This window comes from Schistocerca nitens, chromosome 5 (genome assembly GCF_023898315.1).
Source record: "Schistocerca nitens isolate TAMUIC-IGC-003100 chromosome 5, iqSchNite1.1, whole genome shotgun sequence".
Lineage (NCBI taxonomy): Eukaryota > Metazoa > Arthropoda > Insecta > Orthoptera > Acrididae > Schistocerca > Schistocerca nitens.
Window position 1 is genome coordinate 307,408,419 of NC_064618.1, and position 24,095 is coordinate 307,432,513.

Sequence of the window (24,095 nt, forward strand, 5' to 3'; positions counted from 1 at the left end):
CATGGCACGCAATGCAAGAAGCAATAGTCAACAGCAGTTCCCTGCTCACTCCACCACAGTAACCTATTACAATAAAGTTCTCGCTCCTTCTGCCTCAACGGACTAATTACATCAATGACTTTTTTTTTTAAATTATGGTGTAATGGTATGCTCAGTGAGCAAGAGATAAGTGACTGGACAACAACAACACCCCAGTATACATAAGGAGGCCACTGCAACTGTGGCTCAAACAATGGTTTCTCCAATATTTGTTTTTTACAACAGGATGCAGTACCATACCCAGAAAGCTCCTACATCAACTGACTCAGGCCCAAAAAGCTGCAAAATTATTTAAGTGTGACATTACACTCAGCTGAAAACATAAAAATGTTTTTCACAATTAGTGTGATAAATTATGTAGTCTTTGATTGTTAACTATTACATGATGAGTGTAACATTCTCTTCTGTTCCTCATGTGTTTTTCTTTTCTTGCTTTATCCTCGATTGTCTTTTGGTTGGATAGATCACGGTTCCAGATGGGCTTGTATAAATGCAATATTCTTTTTTATTTTTTTAAGCTTCAGAAAAGGCCAAGGGTGCTTTATACTGCACACACACACACACACACACACACACACACACACTCTGCCAACTATGCTGTCTATCATGGTGGTAAAATCAGATTGTCATACCTAGTGTTGTTTCAATCATTCTGTCGCTGCAGCCAGAGTCCCCAATTACATTATTTATTTATTTTTATTTTTTATTTATTTACTTTTTTATTTTATTTTATTTTTTATTTTGCTGCTCAATATTAGCAAAAGCTATTGATAGATCTGGTTTATTTGATCTTCCCCAGCAATGCATGAATGTTTTGGGGATCTTTATGTATCAAAATAAATAAACACTGTTCTACCTGTAAAATCTTCATCTGTTGAGCCAGCCTGCTTTTGGTAGGTGTATCCTCAGGCAGTTGTGGAAATGTTGAAGTTCCCTGCTATAATTGTATTACTTGTGGGTATTATTATTTTTATACAGACGTTTTTGTTGCTTAGAGGATTGTGAATTCCAAAGATTTTCAATTGCATTTTCTGTATCCATGCTGTGATAGCTACTATTTCTTCTGTGTCATGTTTGTTCATCTCTGTCATTACTTCAAAATCTGATATCATGTTTCCTCATACTACAACTAGTATTCCCCTGGCTACATGTCTCTTCTGACAGTCCATGTATGATATGCTATAGCTTTTGGTACTGTTTGCAGTGACATTTGTCCCTTGAACTATTTAAGATGTCACTTTTTTTCTTCAAAAACAACTTTTTTATGTTCTGTTCTTTTTTATTTAGAAAGTCCTCCTACATTCCACTGAAAAAATATTAATGCTTTTAGTTGCCCCTCTGTATCATATGACCAAAGGGAAGTGGAAAACTGAAACAGAAAATAAACAATGCAAAAGAAGCAGCACTAAAAATTTTGTAATTATGATGTACTATACAACTGATAGCATGAAAGCATATTGCTCAGTGAATATCTTGAAGAATAAAAAGATGCTAAAGAGAGGCAACAACTTATGAAGATTGAAATAAAGAATATATGGATACAAAAATTTAAAAAAAGGAGGGGGGAAATATCAGCAAGAGTAACATAAATTATTTAATTGTGACTTCACCATGGAAGAATTGAACCAGTCTGTGAATAGATTACAGACCAAAAAACAACCAGGACCAGACAACATTTTCCCAGAGTTTTAAAAAGATTTAGGAAGTAGATAAATATCTATTTTCCCATTGAAATATAAGGTCTGTAGAAAATACATAAGCCTACCAACTAGTGGGTAAAAGCTACATACATAGTAATCTCCAGATCATCTTTTTGACCTCAATAATGATCAAAATCTTTGAAAAAAATTTTTTAACTTTAAGACTCAGCTACTTCCTGAAACATTAGAAAATCCTAAGAGCAAGCAAGTTTCAAGGATACCTGTCCACACTCAACTCAGTTCTGAAGCTAATGCAAAACACCAAATCAGGATTCAATAAAAAGTAAAGCTCATATCAATATTTGTTGATCTCCAATGAGCACATGATATGGTGTGGAGGAGTGAGTTTATACGTAAACTGAAAATACATGGAACTGGAAGAAACAAATCAAGTTGGATAAAGAGGTTCCTGACTCAAAGTGTGACAAAAATACACTGTAATGAGGTACAACCAAGTTACATTTAAATATAAATTGTACATAATTACTCTGCAATTCACAATTAAGTGCCTGGCAGAGGGTTCATCTAATCACCTTCAAGCTATTTCTCTACTGTTCCTCCCTTGAACAGCACGCAGGAAAAATGTACACTTAAATCTCTCTGTGTGAGCTCTGATTTCTCTTATTTTATTATAACAATCATTTTTGCTGCCTTTGTAAGTGGATGCCAACAAAATATTTTCACATTCAGAGGAGAAAGTTGGTGATCTAAATTTCACCAGAAGATCCTGCCACAATGAAAAACACCTTTGTTTTAATGAATGCCACCCCAATTTGCATATCATATCCAATGCACTCTGTTTTCTAGTTCATGAATACAAAATTAGCTGACTTTTTTTGAAATTTTTCAGTGTCCTCTTTCAGTCCTACCTGATGCAGATAGCACACGGTGCGGCAGTACTCCAGAAAAAGACAGACAAATGTACTATAGGCATTCTTTTTAGTAGACCTGTAATATTTTCTAAGTGTTCTGCCAATAAATTGCAGTTCACTTTCCCACAACATTACAACCAATTCAAATTATTCAGAACCGTAATCCCTAACTATTTAGTTGAATTCACTGCCTGTGCATTTTTGCAGTGCAGTTTAGCGGATCCTTTTAGTACTCTTGTAAATGACTTTGCTGTTTTCATTATTTAGAGGCAGTTGTCATTTACACCATACAGATATACTGTCTAAATTATTTTGCAATTGATTTAGATCATCTGATGAAATTATGAGACAGTAAATGATAGCATCATACACAAACAATCTAAGAGGGCTGCTCAGATTGTCTCATATATCGTTATATAGATTAGGAGCAGCAGAGGACCTATACACTTTCTTAGGAAACACCAGATATTACTTCCATTTTACTCAATGGCTTTTCATCAGTTACTATGAACTGCAATATTTCTGACAGGAAATCATGAATCCATTTGCATAGCTGAGATGACACTGATTCCATAGGCACACAATTTAATTAGACATTGCTGGGGAGTAACAGTGTCAAAAGCTTTCTGAAAATCTGGCAATATGGGATCAGTCTGACACCACCTGTTAATAGCACTCATTACCTTGTGAGAATAAAGAGCTAGTTGTGTTCCAAAAGAATTACATATTCTGAATCCTTGTTGGCTATTTGTCAGTAAAACGTTTTCTTTGAGGTAATTCATAATTCTTGAGCAAAATCCTGCAGCAAATCTAAATTAGTGATATGTGTCTGTAATTTAGTGGATTACTCCTATTTTATTTCTTGAGTATTGGTGTGATAAGTGCAACTTTCTAGTCTTTAGGTATGAATCTTTCAATGAACAAGCAGTTATAAATGATTGCTAAGCATAGAACATACTCTGAGAGGAACCTAAGTAGTATACAATGTGGACTGTAAGCCTCGCCATTATTAATGGACTTAAGCTGCTTTGCTACACCAAGGATATCTACTTCTAAGTTACACATGTTGGAAGATGTTCTTGATTCAATGAAGGAATTTCAGAAAACTGTGTTTAGTGACTCTGCTTTAGTGGTGCTGTCCTCAATAACATTTACAATTTCTATTGCACAGTGAAGGTATTGATTACTTCTTACCGCTGGTGTTCTTTGCATATGACAAGAATCTTTTTGTGTTTTCTACCATATTTTGAGACACTGTTTCATTGTGGAAACTATTAAAAGCATCTCACACTGAAGATCATGCTAAAGAGTTACAAAGAAAGTAAAATTGAACTGCTAAAGGGTAGCCGTATACTGTTCAGTATCTACATAAATGACCTGGTTAAAGTGCTGAAGAGCACTGAAATTATAAATGTGAATGTGTTTATAGATGACATCCTTATGGGCCACATAAAACAATTGTCTAAACCAAAAACACAAACTAGAATGTTGACAATAAACACTGCATAAACATGATCTTTATAGAATAATGTGATCATCAATAAATCAAAAACTGTATATCAGGTCTTCTCCGTATAACATAAAATCTCAAACTTAACTATAAATACTGAAAACTAAATGCTTCTAAACAGCACCTGCACCAATTTAAATAATAATAAATTAATATTTGCCAACTGTGTAGACTTTAATAAATAAAGAAATGTAGAAAATAACACCAGTCTTGAAGAGACTAGCTGGAGCAAAATAGGGATGCACTCAGGGCACCTTAAACTAAACATTCAGTACATATGTATGGTACCTGTTATTAAATATGGGAGTGAAATTTTGATCTCCACAGAACAAAAGCTGATAGGCACTTCAGAGAGGATTGAAAATTGAGCACTTTATCTCATAACTAGGGCAGTCGAAAATACACGTACTGTTGCCATGCATCTATACACAAAAAACCCTCCCATTGCAACAGAAATCAAGAAGCAAAGCAGAAAACATCCCTCTCTACATAACAAACACAATGAACAAACTAGAAACATGGTTCCAACTGAATGGATTAAGATTGAACATCCCCAAAACCCACATGGTCCAGTTCAGAACAAAACAGTCAAAGTCCCAAGAAATTAAAATAACTCATAAAAATCAGGATATAGAAGAAGTAGATTCTGTAAAGTTTTTAGGGTTAAACCTAGATAAAAATTTAAATTGGAATAAACATGTTGACTACCTGTTAAACAAATTATGTAGCTTTGCATTTGCTATGCAAATATTAGCTGGTGCAACAGACATGAATACAAGGAAAATTGCATACCACAGCTACTTTCAATCAGTTGTAAGGTATGGTATTATTTTTGGGGGAAATTCAAGCAATATATTGCTCATACTAAAGCTACAGAAAAGAATAATAAGGAACATGTGTACCACCCATCCAAGGACATCATGTCGCCCACTATTTGAAAAACAACAGTTATTAACAGTTCCCTCCTTATACATATATGATATTATCATCTTTCTACATAGCAATTTAGAGTTATTCAAGAAAAACTGTTTCAATCACTCATATAACACAAGAAACAAAGACAATTTTATGCTTCCCACTCATCGGTTAAACCTATATGCGCAGTCTCCTCAGTATATGGCAATGAAAATTCATAACAAGCTAAAAGGAAAGAATGTTCTGAGTATGAACCTAGAGACACTGAAAACAAAGCTATATGATATACTTGTCAAACGTTGCTACTACACTGTTGAGGAGTTCATGAAGGATGAACTGAACATTTGAGCAGGATAAATTTACAGTCTTGTGTGTAAATGTAGCTGTGCTTCACAAAAGGGAGGAAAGAAAAATAAAAGTTTATATTAATGTTAAAATTCTTTGTACCAATTAGGCCTAAGTTGTGTTATCCATTTTTTGACGTGTCTTCTGTACACTAATCATATGATTAGAAATTGTATGTTATGAGACGAATAAAATACTATTCACTATTCACACTATTCACTAAGTACATTCATCAAAATGAAAACTTCACAGAAAGCAAATTGTATCAAAGTCTGCCCTCCAAGGCCCATAAAAACAGATGAAATCAATAGAAGGATGTAAAAAGATATTGGACAGTCTAGATATAAATGTAACCACAGAGAATATCTAAAAACTTGTCAATCATTTACTTTCCATGTACATAAAAAAAAGCAGCTGACAGTGAGGAACATTGCTAAGAATGAAACTTCAGATATTATTTTAAAGGCAACTGCAATATGAGTGCTACTTGAAAAAATATTCAGAATCAGAATTGTTTAGAATATATATGGACAGATCACAGATTAATGATATAGCTGGAGCCAAGGTGGATTGCAAATTGTTTTCTCAGTACTTCCCTGTTGGACAACATGTGACAACATGTGACAACATTGATACTGAAATACATGCAGTTTAAGAGGAACGATCAATATTGAGGGTTATGGCAGGAATGTTCATTCGAAATGAAAAACTTCATACAGACATATGCCCTCTTCTGAATGGTTTCCAAGACAGAACACATTTAATGTACACTTGTTTTTTGACTAATGGCTTGCACATATATGTCTTACCCACCAACTTCTTTGATGTTTTATCCTAGCCCAACTTAACCATTGCTTTCAACCTCTTTGTTCGAGATGTCTTACTGCCATTAAAGCAGCCAGTTGATCATTCAGTTGTTGATGGTGTGTTGTGAGTAAAGTAGTGTGAGGTTTTGAGAGAGTATCAGAGAGAAGCTTTGGTTAACTGTGTCTGTACATGTGCTGGCTAAAATGCCATACATCTACACTAATGAACAATATGCAGATGTGGTGTACATTTTTGGCTTCTGCAATGGTAGTCCTGCTGCTGTTGAAGAATATTGTTGATGCTTTCCAGCATGTCTAATTCTTGACTGTAGAGAGTCTATGAGAGTTTTCAGCACATTAAATGAAACAGGTATGCTTCATAGTTCCCATTTTTCTTCTTAACACATAGTTCAACATCCTGTGCAGGCACGACAACACAAGTGTTGAAACGATTCAGCATAGTCCTACTACTAGCACATGGCAACTTTCTGCATGTATCAGTGTCTTGTGAACACATATAAACTGAATACTACATATGGAAAATTTTACCCATTTCAAATACAGTACGACAACAATTTTTACATTGGTGATAATCCCACACAACTTTAATTTTGCCACTAATTAAATGACAATCACCATTTGCTCCCATAAATACTGTTCACTGATGAAGGCACATTTACACAGAATGGAATCAACAACACACACTATAATCATCATTGGTGTGGCGTGATTGGTAATGACCAAATGATGGGACAGAATAGCTTGCTTTTTGGGAAAATTCATTTGTTGAACACCCATCACGTTTTGTCAGATGTGTGAGGGAATATGCAGAGGCAGTCAGACAAGCAACACAACATGCTCTCCCAAGGGTGCACAAGAGCAATGAAGTTTATGGTGGGATATTTGAAAATTTATTGTAAACTGCACAACTGCTTAGAGGTGAAACTGATAAAAATATGTATTTCCTAATTGATACTTCATAAAATGAATGTTGTAATAAGTTCATAGGCTTCCATGCCCAGTGTTATTTTGAGTAACATATTTTTGGCTATTTGGCCACATCATTATAAACTGCTAAAACAACTAAATTGCTGATGTTTCAACTGACTTACTGTGGTCCTCATGCAGGCGGTTCACTGTTGATACTGGCGAATGTCTTTCTTTATGTACTGTGTATTTTGGTTATCTGGTGGCTACTGATCTCACATATCTGGGGTGTAACCCAAAAATATTTTATTCAGACTGTAATGTTTACTAACTGTTGCACATGTGTAAACCTGGCAGTCTACTAAACAATACACAAAATAAATAATAGTGTACATTAAATGTGTTCTATCTCCCAACCATTCAGAAGAGGGCATACATCCATATGAAGTTTTCCCCTTCAAATGATTATTCCTGTCATATAATAACAGTAATAATAATAATAATAATAATAATAATAATAATAATAATAATGATAACAATACCTTACTGAGCATTGAATGATTCTTTGCATATGTATAAAAACAGATTACAATTCTTGATAGATAACACAATAATATATTATTCTGAATATGTCATTGGTTAACAAAATCCACAACAGATTGTGGAAGTGCAGTGTTTAGTGATAGTGCTCATGAACCATGTGAAAAGCGAAAGGATCTTGTAGATAAGCCAGAGCAAAAGAATTCATTGACGCAGAAAAATAAGAAATCCGGCGTAAATTTAGTAAACAAACATCTGCCGACCTTATGTAGTTCCGATGGATTATCGGCTTGTGTGAAAAAGAAAGAGGAAATAAACAGCTCAGTTAGGCCTACATTTTGTAGCTCCAAAACAATTACATAAATCGAAATATATTCAGACAGCCAAGGGTGAAACATAGCTACTGACTTTCGTAATAAAAGCAATGTGAACTTAACTTCCATGGGGAAACCAGGTGCGAAATTCTGCACAGCAACTGCAATAAGCCATGAAAAAATTCTCACATTAAGCAACAAAGACTTTGCCGTTTTCCTAGCGGGAACATACGACATCGCAAGAAACGAAAAACAAGATCTGTTGTTTTCACTAAAAAGGCGACTGTATGAACTAAGATGTACTAACGTCATTGTATTTTCAGTACCACATCATCATGACCTAGCGGAATAGTCCTGCGTTAACAAAGAAGTGGAAACTGCAAATAGTGAGATGAAACAGATATGCAAACGATTCGAAAATGTGACTTTCATTGATATAAGCAAACTAGGAAGGAGATTCCATACTAGACATGGTTTCCACTTAAATAGATTAGGAAAAAATTTCGTAATTGCAAAAATAATAGAAATAGTAAATGCCAAAACGAAAGTAAGTTGTGACACTTCAAACGTAATTCCCCTCAAGGACAAGACCCACAAACTACTTGGTGAATCTGAAAATGAAGCATCACCACTACAAGACAAGTGTGATGTTCTGACATTGCCAGAAAACACCCCAAGTGCTAGCAGTTCACAAGGAAGCATATCAATAACAACAGAAGAACCAACACCTGAAGTATCAGAAACAGATACACCATCATCAACAGCAACAACAACAGAAATGACAGCATCAATGACACCGTGAGCTACACCAGCAGCAGCAGCAGCAAGCAACTCACCATATCCCAGTGAACGACCTACAAGGTGCAGAAAACCTGTCCTTCTGGAGGATTTTTGGTACCTCGCCAGGGCAAGGAACGGAGTATGACACCACAAAATGTAAATACAAATGTAACCAGTTCTCATCCTCATCACCTGCAGATTCTAAGCTTAAACATTCAGTGTCTTAGAAATAAATCATTAGAACTTGAGGTAGCTATGAACAGTGCAAATATTGACTGCATGTGCATTGTGGAGCATTGGTGCAGAAGTTTTGAACTAAGTAGCATTAATATTCATCCGTTTAAGTTGGCAAGCCAATATTGTAGAAAAAATACCAAAAATGGAGGTGTATGTATATTTACCAAACCAAGTATCAGCTATAAAAGAAGGTGTGAAGTTCAATCATTGAGTGTGGAAAATCATTTTGAAGCTGCAGCTGTGCAGTTGAATGAAATGCAGGGAAAAGTCATAGTCATAGCAATATACAGACCACCTACTGGTGATGCAGACATATTCTTTAACCAATTAGAAATATTGCTTAACACTCTGTTCACCAATAGAGCCACTGTAATTGTGTGTGGGGACTTCAATATTAATCTTATGAGTGAAAGTAGGCTAAAAGATCAGTTCCTAAATCTGTTATGTAGTTTCAACCTGCTTCCACACATACACACACCCACAAGAATAACAAATAATACAGTCAGTCTTATTGATAATATATTTTCAAATGTAGGATGCACAGAAGTTGAAGTGACAAATACTGATTTGGGATTATCAGACCACAATGCTCTTGTCCTCAAAATCCCTTCAAGGCCACTGAAAGAGAGAAAAACACACTTCATGTATAAAAGAAATTTTTCTACAGAGAACTGTGTAGAATTCATAAATATGCTAACTAATGAGGCTTGGGCAGAAGTACTATCCCTACCAAATACAAATGATGCATATAACACATTTTCTTCCATTTTCATGGGATATTTTGAAATGTCTTTTCCAAAAAAACTGTCAAAAGTCAGGTCACATGGCAATACAAAGCCAAGTTCTTGGATCACAGCTGGCATCAAAACGTCCTGTGGAACTCTAAAGAGACTAATTTCCAAAATGAAAACATCCACAGACCCACAATTCAAAGAATTTGTCAGGAATTACAAAAGGGTATATAGAAAAGTAATTGCTAAAGCAAAATTCATGAGTAATGATAGTTTTATAAGACAGTCTGAAAACAAAAGCCATATGGGGTATTGTGAAGACTGAAACGGGGAAGAGTTGTGAAAACCAAGACATTAGCCTCAAAAATTTTAAAAATGTCAATATTAATAAACAAGATTTGCCAAATTATATTAACAATTATTTCATAAATGCAACAACTTCATTAAGCTTAAAATTTACAAACGAAGAAGAACCTGAATATCCAAAAACAGCTTGTAGGATGAGGGTAGAGCCAACAAATGAGGGTGAAGTGTTGAAAGTGATACAAAGCTTGAAACCCAAAATGTCGGCTGGCATAGATGAGGTGCCTGTGTCAATCATAACAAGGACAGCACGACAAATCGCAAAGCCCTTTGCACACATAGCCAATTTATCATTCAGTGAAGGAGCTTTTCCAGAAAGGCTGAAAATTTCAAAAGTGAAGCGATTATTTAAAAATGGCGACAAGTATAAGGTAGAAAACTATCGCCCAGTATCTCTCCTCCCAGCATTTTCAAAAATATTAGAAAAACTAATGAAACACCGAATCAACACATATCTAAATGACCATAATTTACTTAACAGAAATCAGCATGGCTTCCAAGCACGTAAAAATACCGAAACAGCAGTAATGTGCTACACTGAACAAATAATCAAAAATCTAGAAAAAGATTATAGTGTAGTAGGAGTAAATTTAGACCTCTCCAAAGCTTTTGACACGGTGAACCATGACATTCTCTTAGAAAAATTGGAATCGTTGGGTATACATGGGATAGGAAAAACATGGTTTGAATCATACATAAAAAACAGAACACAGGTTGTAGGACTGACATCAACTTACTCCAACCACAAAATAAATTGAGTATCAGAGGCAAAAAATGTAGAAATAGGAGTACCACAAGGCAGCATCTTAGGGCCCATATTGTTTCTTGTCTATATAAATGATTTTCACACCTCAGATGATGCAGCCAAAGCAATAATATTTGCAGATGATACTAGTGTGATAATAAGTGCACCAAAGCAGTTGCTACCAACAACTGCTGATAAAGTACTAAATTACATCCACTCTTGGCTCAGTGCAAACAGGTTGACATTGAATGTAAATAAAACAAATTATATGCAGTTTGGGAAAAGATGTCAAAATGTAAATCTTGATTTGGTGTGGGGTGACAAAGCCTTAGACAGAGTGACATCCACAAAATTGCTGGGGATTCATGTGGATGAAAACTTAAATTTTAATGACCACGTAATAAAACTTGCACAGAAACTTAATTCAGCCTGTTTTGCTCTCAGAATTATTGCAAATGTTTGTACCTCAGAGGGTGCCAGAATGGCATATTTCGGCTATTTTCAATCTCTTGCCACATACGGAATAATATTTTGGGGTTCCACAACAGGGCGCCTAAAACAAATTTTTTTGTTGCAGAAGAGAGCCATCCGAATAATAACTCACAGTCATCCACAGACACACTGCAAACCAATATTCAAAAAGCTTAGAATACTTACTATACCATCATTATACATATACAAATGTGTATTGTATGTCAGGACCCACATTGCAGATTTTCAGACAAATGTCGACTTTCATAACTACAATACCCGTAATAGTGCAGCACTCCATACTCAGCGAACAAAAAGAACGAATACACAAAGGCATGTGAGCCATATCGGTGCAAAACTGTACAACGCACTGCCAGTCAACATCAGGAAGTTAGAAGATGATAACAAATTTAAAACAGAATTTAAAAAATTTCTAGTAGAACAATGTTTTTGTTGTGTAAATGACTATGCAGCTCAATAAATTTTTTCTGATGATATTTATAAAGGCAAAATGGAAAATACTCAATATGTAGGCCCTACCTAATCATTCATTACCTAATCATTCATTACCTAATCATTCATTACATTACATACTTAAAGGACAGCTGTTGTGTGATGTAAATATATACGAGGGCTGTTCAGAAAGTAACCTCCGGTTGATTTAAAAAAATACACCAAGTTAAATAAAAATATTTTAATATATACATCTTACAACTACATCTTTGCACTATTTTTCTACATAGTCTCCATAGCGATTGACGCACTTATCGTATCTCTTCACAAGCTTTGAAATTCCTTCTGCATAAAAATCACCCGCTTGTGCCTGGAGCCAGCCTGTGACCGCATCTTTGAGCTCTTCGTCGTCATCAAACCGCTGTGACCCGAGCCATTTCTTCAAATGCATGAAGAGGTAATAATCACTTGGCGCCGGGTCTGGGCTGTAAGGTGGATGGTTGATAACGTCCCACTTGAAGGACTCAAGAAGGGCCGTTGTTCTGCGAGCAGAGTGAGGACGGGCGTTATCGTGCAAAAAGACGATACCGGAAGTCAGCATACCACGGCGTTTGTTCTGTATAGCCCGTCGTAACTTTTTTATTGTTTCACAGTACACGTCTTGATTAATGGTCGTACCACGTTCCATGAATTCAACCAACAACACCCCTTTGGCATCCCAAAACACCGTTGCCATCAGTTTTCTGGCAGAAAAATCTTGTGAGGCTTTTCTTGGTCTGGTAGGCGAATTTGAATGTGCCCACATCTTTGATTGTTCTTTTGTCTCAGGGTTCACGTACTTAATCCAGGTTTCGTCACCGGTCACGATTCTGTTTAACAATGGTTCTCCTTCGTCCTCATAACGTGACAGAAAGTCTAATGCAGAGGCCATTCTTTGAGTTTTGTGGTGGTCGGTAAGAATTTTGGGCACCCATTGTGCACAGAACTTACGGTAACCCAATCTTGCTGTCACTATCTCGTACAAGAGAGTCTTAGAAATCTGTGGAAAACCAGTAGACAACTCCGACATTGAGAAACGTTGATTTTCACGAACTTTTGCATCAACTGTCTGAACGAGTTCGTCAGTCACCAATGATGGTCTACCACTCCTCTCTTCATCATGAATGTTTTCTCGTCCACTTTTAAATAAACGTACCCATTCACGGACAACTCCTTCACTCATAACTCTTGGTCCGTACACGGCACAAAGCTCACGATGAATAGCTGCTGCAGAATATCCTTTGGCTGTAAAAAACCTTATGACAGCACGCACTTCACATTTGGCGGGGTTTTCTATTGCAGCACACATTTCAAACTGCCACAAAAACTAAACTAGCGCAGGTACGACGTTGACTCGACCACGGCTTGATGCCGACTGACCTGTTGAGTGCGTGAACGCACAGATGGCGTCGCTACTCCCCCCACAACCCGCACTGTGACCAATCGGAGGTTACTTTCTGAACCGCCCTCGTACTTAAGCAGTGTGGTGTATATAAGGACTTGCCGTTTAGGGAGGACAAAACTAAAGCCTTATGAAAAACAGACTATGCATTTAAAATAACAAGCAGGGATGTATATAGGCTATATTACTTACATTGTATTATTATTAACCTCATTGTATTATTTTGTTTTGTACTTTTTTATGTATATATTGTTTGTGTCCATTTCTTTGAAATGGCTTGACAACATCCATACAATATTTATTGTCAACAGATGGATAAATAAAATAAATAAATAAATAAAATGATTAAATTAGAAATAAAATGGTTCACTTAACACTGTTTACATATTTTTTAAATGCACTTCTTATTTTGCATTGTGGATGATATTCTTCTAATGTGTAAAAGAGATTTTGTAACAGAAATATCTTTAGCTGAAATTTAAGCTTCATTGTTGTAGGGTCTTAACTTTACTGCATATTGCATTGGCTAACTTTAAACCTGCATATTGCAGACCCTTTTCATAGAGTGCTGTTCTGTGGATTCTGGTGTACAATTTTTCTTTATTTCTGATATTGTACTGATGCAAATTGGAAGAAATGTTGGGCTGCAGACTTTTAACAAGCCATATGGCTTTTAGAATGTACATGTGTACTACAGTTAGCACACCAATTTTTGGAAACAAGCCTCTGCACGATTCCTTGTATTTTGCTCCACAGATGATTCTTATAGCCCTTTTTTGAAGTGTCAATATCTTGTCTAGATTTGCTTTGGTTTTTGCGTCCCAAATTTCTATTCCATAATGCAGGTTAGAGGAAAATAGAGCATGATATGGAGTCTTTAGGACAACAGTGTCTGTGCGGAACTTGCTAATCATATTAACAGCAAATATATTCTTAGACAGCTTACATGCTAGAGTGTCAACATGTGTGTCCCATTTTAGATTGCTTTGAAACTGAGGAATTTTACACTAAACTCTTTTTTTTATATATACTAATTCCTTGCCTACGTATAGTTTAACTTCTTCATTAAAACTACTGTTGCTGAACTCCATGAGACATGTTTTACTATTGCTTGCATTTAATTGGCTTTCATTAAAGTATTGAACAGTTTCATTTGTCACATTATTACAGTGGGTCTGTCATACATTAAATGATTCCTTTTTAGGTACAATGGATGTATCATCCACATAGAGAACTTCTTTGGAACTTTGAGTGCAATGTTTTATGTCATTTACATAAATCAGAGACAGAAGAGGACCATATTGCTGAGCCCTTGATCACTCCATATTTTATATTAGTGATTTTGGATTTTGAACACCATTTTCAGTTTTAAGCAGTACAGACTGTTTTTGGTTACTCATGTAAGACTTTATTAGTTCATGAGCAATGCCTCTCTTACCAATGTTCCATAGCTTAGCTAATAGGGTAGTAGTGTTCACACAGTCAAAAGCGGTTGAGGTATATACTTGCAACATGTTACTTGTTCTTGATGCCAGTTATTATCTCTTCAATTAACTGGGCAGCTGCTTTGCTGGTTAATTTATGTTTTAAGAATCCGTTTTGATTTTCAGACATTGGGTTGTGCATGTTTAGAAAGTTTATAATTCTGCTATACATGATTTTTTCAATTATGTTGGAGAAGACAGGAAATACTGAGATTGGTCTGTAGTTTTCAGTTTTGTGTTTGTCACCATTCTTAAAGGTTGGTATTACCTTGGCTATTTTTAGTCTGTCTAGGAAGATGACTGATATTATATTATTTACTCCTACAGAAAGAGGTACAGAGATATTTTACCTACACACTTTTAATTCATTAATACTGAGCCCATCATGCCCTGTGGAACTCGAATATTTTAGAGAGCTTATGATGTTAATTTATTTGCAGTTTGCTCAGATGTATTGTCTTTAAAATTATACTGCAGGTTATTATGTTTGTCACTGATAGCTTCCCATACCGAAGAAAAATATTCATTGAAAATATTAGCAATATCAAGTTGGTCATTTGCAACCATCACACTGTCATCAATAATGAAGTCTATACAGGATACTGAATACGGAATACTGACCATTCCTCCTGAACTCCCTACATAGAATTAACTTATTTACAAAAGCTGTAATATTTGTTGATCCTGTAGCAGCAATTCAAGATATCTCAACAAATCATTACACAGAAACAACAACCATAACCAAAATATTACAAGCCCTAAGGTACGGCAGGGACAAAAATAAAGGAATAGTGTTTCAGTGAGTACCTTCGCTTGTAGAAACCAACAGTAGCGAGACTGTTGATCTATTGATCAAAAAAGGAGCATGTATTACAGGCTAAAAAAGCAACACATATTAAAGGCTAACAACAAAACTTATTCCAGCTGACACACTTAAGAAACTTACTCACATGACAGTTATGAAATCCCATATAACACACTAAACAAGTAAATCAAAAGGGAAAATTTGGGTGAATATACAAGAATGTTATGAGCTATTCAGAAACAAACTGATGAGGGAAGCAATGGCCAACTTTAGATTAACAATGGAACATGATTGCCTAGTCCAGTACCTAAACAAATGAATGTCCTATTTGCCAAATTAGTGTTGTGAATTTGGATTATGTACTGATATGCTTAGGTTTGGACGCAGAAGCACAGAAAGAAGCCAACATCTATAAATTATACTGGGATGTCATAAATTATATGTTCTAATTTTTTGAAAACTTTACTTCACTATTACATTTACTTCTCTAAGCTGTTATGTACATCAACAGTTTTCCTTTTTCTGTAGGCATAACTTATATTTTATTATTATTATTTTCAAAGTAATTACATATGAAATAATTAATATTTTCTTGTTAATATGCAGTGAGATATTAAACATATTATGGATTGATTTACAATAAAGCAATATGTAACTACATCAACAACATGATTATTTTTACCAATGAATATTACTGTATTTATACTTTCATCAGAATACATTAACATTTCAGTTGCTGTATTAGAGGTGGTCCCATTAGCCCTAATTATTCTATACAAAACACCGATCTTGTACTGTAAATCATGAATTAAAATATCTACTTTATGTTTAATCATTTGCCCTTACATAAGGATTGAACAGAGTGATTGAGTGAGTGTGTGTGTGTGTGTGTGTGTGTGTGAGAGAGAGAGAGAGAGAGAGAGAGAGAGAGAGAGAGAGAGAGCGAGCGCACACTTGTATGGGCACAGGGGCGTGGGTGCATTCATGTGCTTAGCAGTCACCTTTCAAAGTGTTTCCAATAGAATGTTTATCGTACTGTAATTTGTCAATTTTAATGTTGGGAGTTCTTCTTCATTTCCTCAAGACCTAACCCTATTTTTAAAATTTGATGCTCTTTCTTATTTTCATTAAAATTACCTGAATCACTGAATCCATATTAGTACTTAACAAGTTTAGAATACTTTTCAATATGATGACATCTAACACAAACACAGATGTAATTATTTTGCATGGTCTTTTTTGACTCTTTCAATGGATGGCTGATATGATTCAAGTGAGGATTTCTCTCTCAAACCTTGTGTCATATTCCCAAGAGTGCCAAATCAAATGTATGGTACTAAATCTGGTAAAACTGCAAAGCCGTTTAAAATAATGATTAATGGAATTTTGGCCATTTGAAGTGAGTTAGATTTTGTAGGAACTGATTTCTGCCATACCAAGTTTCATTCAAATCAAGACCTGTAAAAATTTTTAGTTCCTTTTACCAGGCACAGACTCTTGAGCTCCTGTAATAGGGGAAAAGTATTTTGAAATTACTCTTATTCATCAGTGAGATATTACAAGAAATATACATAATATGTTATATCCATAGTGTCTGACTAATAGTGTGTTGACTTGTAATGTCATAGCCAGGTCACACAGCCATTGTGATTGTTTTAGCAAAAAATTTAAAATTCAAATAAATAAATGCATTTTTTTAAAAATATGACTGTTATTTTCATAATAATAATATTTTATCATATGAAATACACTACCACTAATTGTAAAAAACACCATAAATCTGCCACATCTCTACGCAACATTATGATGGTTGTACCTATCATTGTAGATGAATTATCATGTAAAAGCAAATTAGAGCTATTACTCTAATATCTTTTTTATATTTTCCATATAATCTATAATTATGGAACACTGTAAAATACAAACTAATCCACATAAAAAGAAAGAGGGATTTAAATTTGTAAGTGCCAAATGAAAACTATTTTCATTTTTTATCTCATAAACTAATTAAATCATAAATAGCATAGCAAAATTTAATGGCATTAAATAATAAACCTTAAATTCAGCATTTGACAAGTGCTTTGATGTGCTGTTTTGCAGATTAGTTATCACAAAATTCCCCCTGTTAAAGTTGTACACCACAGGTTGAGCCTAGTGGTCTTTAGATCCTAAATATGAACAGTCATTAACACAGTACAAATGGAAGATGTAGATGTCAACAGCTTTTTCATTATCATATAAAACTCACATTAAAATTTAGATTGCTCTAATATACTTTTATGTTGCAGCTGATGATTCGATAGACCTAAGTTCCCACATGGATACCACCATTAGTGTGGGGGAGCACGCCTTTAGCCAAATGCAGGGAGACCTCGACCAACAGCGGCTCCTGGGCGAGCGACCACAGTCTGATCCTCTAGGTGACCTCATGGTTAAAGAAATGCAGAACAAAGAGAGGTATGACTTCATTGCATCCTTATTCTTAACCTTTTTCTCAGTATTTCCTTTGCCTTTTTTGTTTCTTGGTGCACAATAAGAGTTACAGTGGTCTTTCTCATTTCAGTATGCACATTCTATTTCTGTATGTTCTTACTTCCCATATCCTTCATCTACAGAACTTGAACATTTGCAGCCAAGTAAAACTTCATTGAAGCAATAACTTCATCTGCCATGGCATTGTGTTCACTTCTGTTTATAAAATAATTTTAACTTTAATCACTTAAAACAGATCAGGCCTGCCAACTCCATAGGGTGTTATATTAACTTTCACCGGTGATCTGCATGAAGCACAAACCACAGTGCTCATCATAACACCTAAGTACCATATAACACTTTAATCAAACAGTATTGTGTGCACTGGAAAGAAAAGAGGAGAATGATAGTATTTATGTGGCTAGTGCAGAGTCTCAAAGACAAATGAAAAGTACAGAAAGCTATAGCTGTAGTGCTTATTGCCCATATTTTGCACAGCAATTTAAGAAAAGATTTGGAGCTTAGTTTTACAGAGTCCTTGTTTCTTCCTGCATTTGGCATTTCAATCTAGATATATGAAAAATGATTTTGGGGAATGGATGTGAAAACAAAGTCAGATGTGTATATATTTATATACACAAAACAGCATTTATGTGCTTTCCAGTCAATGCATACTGTCATTTCCTTGTCATTTGTATGTTATTCCTAAATCCAGGCGCTAGTAGAAATGGACGAGCAGCAAATGTATTAAACTGAACATAACTTGTATATCAGAATGGATTACTTCTCACCAAATAGAGGACATTCTAGGCATGGGATAGCCGCATAGGTACACACACACACACACACACACACACACACACACACACACACACACACACACACACACACACACACACACACACACACACACACATTGTTGTGTTTGCTTATCTTGAAGAAGGACTTGGTCCGAAAGCTGAGCAATTTTCCATTTGTTTTATGTGGTGGTCCACATTTTGTATATCTTTTATTGGAAGTTAGTTACATATTCTCATATTCATATCTTATTCTCACAACTTCAAACATTTCAGTTTTAGAAACACAAATCTGAAGTTTGTATTCTTTTAAAAACTAAATTAAATACGAGTGATATGGGTAAACCAATTTAGAGAGCTCATACTTTAAAAATATTCTGTCGACTATGACCACAGTTTCAATAAAGTTTGTAAAATGGGTGCTATTGTGTATTGAGAACTTTTACCTCGCTTTCATTATACCATTATGGATGGATTATTCTGCCATTCTTGCAGATAAGAATTGCATTTATTAATTAGAACACAGCTCAGTGAGTGTACTGCTTCTATTTATTTATTTTGTGGCCTGCGTTTTGGCTTAGAAAGTCATCATCAGGTGACAAGCTGTTGCATGATAACAGTTTGATGAATCAAAAGCTGAATTATGCAGGGAATAGAGATTACTTGTTTAAAGTACTGTGCTTTCATTCTTAAACAATACACTCCTCAGAGAATCTGTAAGGGCTAAAAATGTGAACCGTGCACTCTATATGTTCTCTTTAAGCAATATGAAAAGTTAATTTAAAATATGTTACACACACAGCCCACCATAACTGCAATATTTCTGTCCTTTACATACATTTGCTTGGAACTCTTATTATTTGGGAATTTCATACCACTACAGACATCAGTATTGTAGTGATAGTTTTCTTTCATCTTTATTTAATGTATTTGTCTTGTCGTGCAATGCTAAAAATTTAGTATGACTATTGGGCCTTTTTGCACCAACACTAGAATTTTCACTATTGACTCATGTGGCACTTTAAAGAACAGCAGCTCACATGTGTTGCAATTTCTCAGGATAACTTCTTTGAAGATGGTCCTGCCAGAAACAATTAGCAACTAAACAGTTATGCAAGACTCACAGTGAGACCCATCAATGAGCACAGTAAAATATATAAACAATCCAAAAGAATCAATAATGAAAAATATGTGTACTTAATTAACATCTGCACCAAAATGTATAAAGGAATTCCCAAAGAAGTTAGTGTATCATCACTTTCATATATGTTTTTCTGCAGCTGCTATCATGGTGCTTCATACTGCCACTGTGACATGTTTACAACATGTCATATCTCAAGTGGCTAGATAAGTACCTGTGAATTTGCTCCATTGTGTGCTGTGAAGATCCATCTCACTAAGAAACATGTTGTTTATCAGTTAGTGAGAAATGAAATGTAGCAGGTGCATTTAGTTCTGTTGTTAGTGGTGTTCTGCATAGACAAAAACATTTGTCACTTCTGTTGCTGGCACTGATTTAGTAAAGTTCAATTTTCATGAGATTATAATGATTAACAGCCAGCAGTTACTGTAGTATCCCAGAAACTAATCCAGGAAAAATGAAAATTATGGTTTTGATTGATTACATAATTACTGTTTTCTGATCTTTTTGTTTGATCACATGTGAATTAAAATTAAACTAAATTATTAAAACTAGAAGTTTTATTCTTTTTCATTACAAAAGTGTGTGTAAATTTCCAATTCTTGATATCCTTGTATAGCTTAATGTAATCTACCTTAATTCAAAGCAATGTACACAGTCCTCATTAAGCTACTTAAAAGTAACAAGAAAGGAAACAAAAAAATTGAAATGCTAGCACACATTACAACACATAATAAAAAGTTTTTCTCAGTGCCAGTAAATACTGTCTCAGAGTTATAGAAGTCAGTGAAATAACATTCATTTGTTTCACCTGGGTACAAGTGTGAAGGTAATAAGCAACCAGTATTGATCAGTTACCAGTCCACCAGGCAAGGAAGAATCAATAACAAACACCTTTGTGCCTTTCTCTGTAAATGATTTACTCAATTACATTTCATAATCTTGCAATTCAGACCAATGCACATGAAAGCATTAATACATGCCTGTAAGTATAGTGTCAGTCTTTTGTTATTGTTTACTGGTTTGTTTATATTCCAAGGTAACCTTCACATTCCAGACTCACAGAACTATTAAATTGTAAATCACACACATTAGTGGTTATATAAGCACTTTCACTGCGAATTATAAGACACACTGAAATATTATGCTGAAAAACAATATGAACAAATAGATTAATATTTTATTTATTATACATGAAATCATGTCACATAATTTCCTTTTTATTTCTTGCCATTACTCCATTATCATTCTCTGTTTCTGCAGCAAATTTCATATTAAATTATGAAGTACCAGTTTTCTATTGAAAATCTCAACACTATATACCACATTTGAAGCAGAAGTAGGGTTAGAAATGACAAGAATTACATAATCAGTTTATAGTGTTGTCACAGAACCAAGCACAAACATTAGTATGTTCATTGCTCACCAGTTCACACACAAACTGAGGCAAGCCAGAGCAGGCTTCCCCCTCCTCTTATTTATGGCAGTGCCCTTGAGTGTGGCTCAGTACCAGCTGAGCTGTGGTAGGAGTAACAGCTCTGCTCCACACAGCAGTGGCAGGCCCCTCTATTGCAACAGGCAGCAATGGTGTTCAGTTCAGATGAACGGTGAGTACTGACAGATTGTCATGTATTACACTCCACTGCATTTTTCCTTACACTGAACCTGCACTTCAGATCAGTAGAAGAAATTATGCAAATAAAAGACATGTGACTCTTTATGTCTTTGACAGTTACCTGACTGAAAGTTTTTGTTTTAAACAAATATCTTCCTCTGATGTTAATATGTACTACAATAACTGAATGACACAAACAACTGTTTAAAAGAGATGGGAAGGCAGATTCTTCATTGCAGCCAAGCAATAGCTAGTTTTCTTTGACAGTGACAAGTGAATTGCACTAAAGAAATATTATACTAATTATATCAGAACACAATACTTGGTTTTTTATTTATTATATTTTTTCTTTTAACTTAAAAGATAACATGGACAACAGTGCTTTATCCATAGAGTATTGAAACTAAATGTATATCAGTTAACTTTCCTTGTCCATTTACTAAAAGAATATGCAAAAAGTTGCTGAAAGGTGGGATTGGGCCTCTCATTATGTTTTATAATTAAGAAAAATGTCTTAACTGAAATTACCCAGTGACTTGAATAGTGGCATCCAGTAATCAGTGAAATAATAAGTTCTGTGTGCAAGACATTCTTTGTGGTTACAATTTGCATAAGCAGAGGTTCTGCATTTTGCAATATGCCCATAAGTGACTGTATTTTTAGGTTTGCTGTATTTATTTTACTTTCTCTTGGTGATTCTATATATTAAGCCTGTAACCAGTTACAAACTGGTTTGATGACTTTGTTACTGACTTGTGCCGAAGAAAGTTAGTTTCTCAGCTGAGTTCAAATTCATTTTTAATGTGATCATTGGGAGTCAGAGAAGTACGTCTTCTCCCACTTAACATCCATAATCCACAACTGATATAAGTTACTGATTTTTTTAAACACTTGAATACAAATTCAAGCCTTTTTTATATGACTAGTAGGAGGATTCTGAATCTGTTGAGAGTGTGAAAATTGCAGACACAAATTTTGCAAATTTACTTTTTTAGACAACCTTAAAAAAATTACAATTCAAAATTTGAAATTCGTCTGATGAGAACATTTTGTCTAATTCCTAGTCCGAATTTTGTGCCGTTGATTTTGTGATAAAAAATAGATTACGTGTTTCACTGTCAAATAAAACAAATCACTCACATTTCAGTCTTAGAATTATTGTATCAGGGAGAGCAAATGGTTTGTTAGTTTTCAAACACTGACTGCATACAGAACTGGATGACACAAGGATACAGGCACACTGCCATGTGACATATCAGATCAGTTCACTGTCTTAAGGTGATTTTCAGCAAATATACAGCATAAAGGCTCTTAAGGCCGCATTCTGAATTTGAGGAATTTTATAAATGGTATACCATTGTTCTCTTGTGTGGTAATTATGCCGCAGATGGCCAGAAGCTTTTCAGAAAATGAACTGTATTCATTATTATTATCAACTTGTTTCAGAAGATAAGATGAAAGCATAAACATACATTTAATTGGGAAATCAAAGACAGTGTTACATTATATGCAACTAGTAAGTTTTATATGATTCTTCTGTCACGTGTGAGAGATTGTTCTTGTAGCTAACAAGCATTTCAGTCACAGTGTTCCATCACATAAAAGCATTTTGTTCATGGATAGTCAGTGAGGCATATAGAAGGTATATTTCTTAGTGCCAAGTTAATGATTCCACATTTGTGACACACCACAACAAATGGCATACCATTGACTTCTGGTATGCCATTTGTCAATTACTACAATCAACAGCTGTAGACACAGTCAGTGTATAAACTCCTGTTATTTTGTATTTGAGGGTTGTCTTTATTGTCATCAAAGGAGGAAATAATCTCTTGCATCATACATGTGGCAACTGGAAGATCTAATTTCTTAGTTTTGTTCTAATGTTGGAAAAAGTCCATTAGGTTAGCTTTCCGGCTAGTGGATTACTTACTACAAAAACAACTGCTTTGTTAATTATAGATTTATGCCACACAATTCAAAAGAATGCCAGCATCCACAGTTCAGTATACACTGCTGGCCATTAAATTGCAATCCTATGAAAGCTTTAGCAAATGTCAAACTGGCATGAAATGTGCTACGTGTTTGGATATCCAAATGACAAGCATTTTGACACCACACTCAAAGTAGATTTGAGTAACGCTATCTACATTCTGCATATAAGCAAAGGTTATGCAATGGACTTGTCATTCATAAATCACCTTTGAATGTTGGTTGTTTATGAGAATATTGTGTTATGCTTCATTTAAGCAGGAGAAATGTCTACCAGCACATGTCAGAATTGGACGCAGCAAGAATACATCCTATTGATATTACTGTTTGTCATTACCTGACATTGCTGCCTGTGATGGTTGGAATCCCACAATTGTTATGAGAATAGGGAATTGACAGATTCAGGAGAGCCATACTCACAAGGGAACCTCCCCATCGCACCCCCCTCAGATTTAGTTATAAGTTGGCACAGTGGATAGGCCTCGAAAAACTGAACACAGATCAATCGAGAAAACAGGAAGAAGTTGTGTGGAACGATGAAAAAAATAAGCAAAATATACAAACTGAGTAGTCCATGCGCAAGATATGCAACATCAAGTG

General features: G+C 35.0%; 1 protein-coding gene across 4 annotated transcripts in view; it reads left to right on the top strand.

Annotated features, from left to right (window-relative positions):
- Positions 1-24,095, top strand: part of LOC126259224 (protein GDAP2 homolog) — a 1,081,164-nt gene that overhangs the window by 889,810 nt on the left and 167,259 nt on the right. For all 4 annotated transcript variants that reach the window (XM_049955836.1, XM_049955838.1, XM_049955837.1 and 1 more), the window contains one exon: positions 17,767-17,935. In XM_049955836.1, coding sequence (XP_049811793.1) covers positions 17,767-17,935 — 169 coding nt within the window. The remainder of the gene's footprint in view (positions 1-17,766; positions 17,936-24,095) is intronic.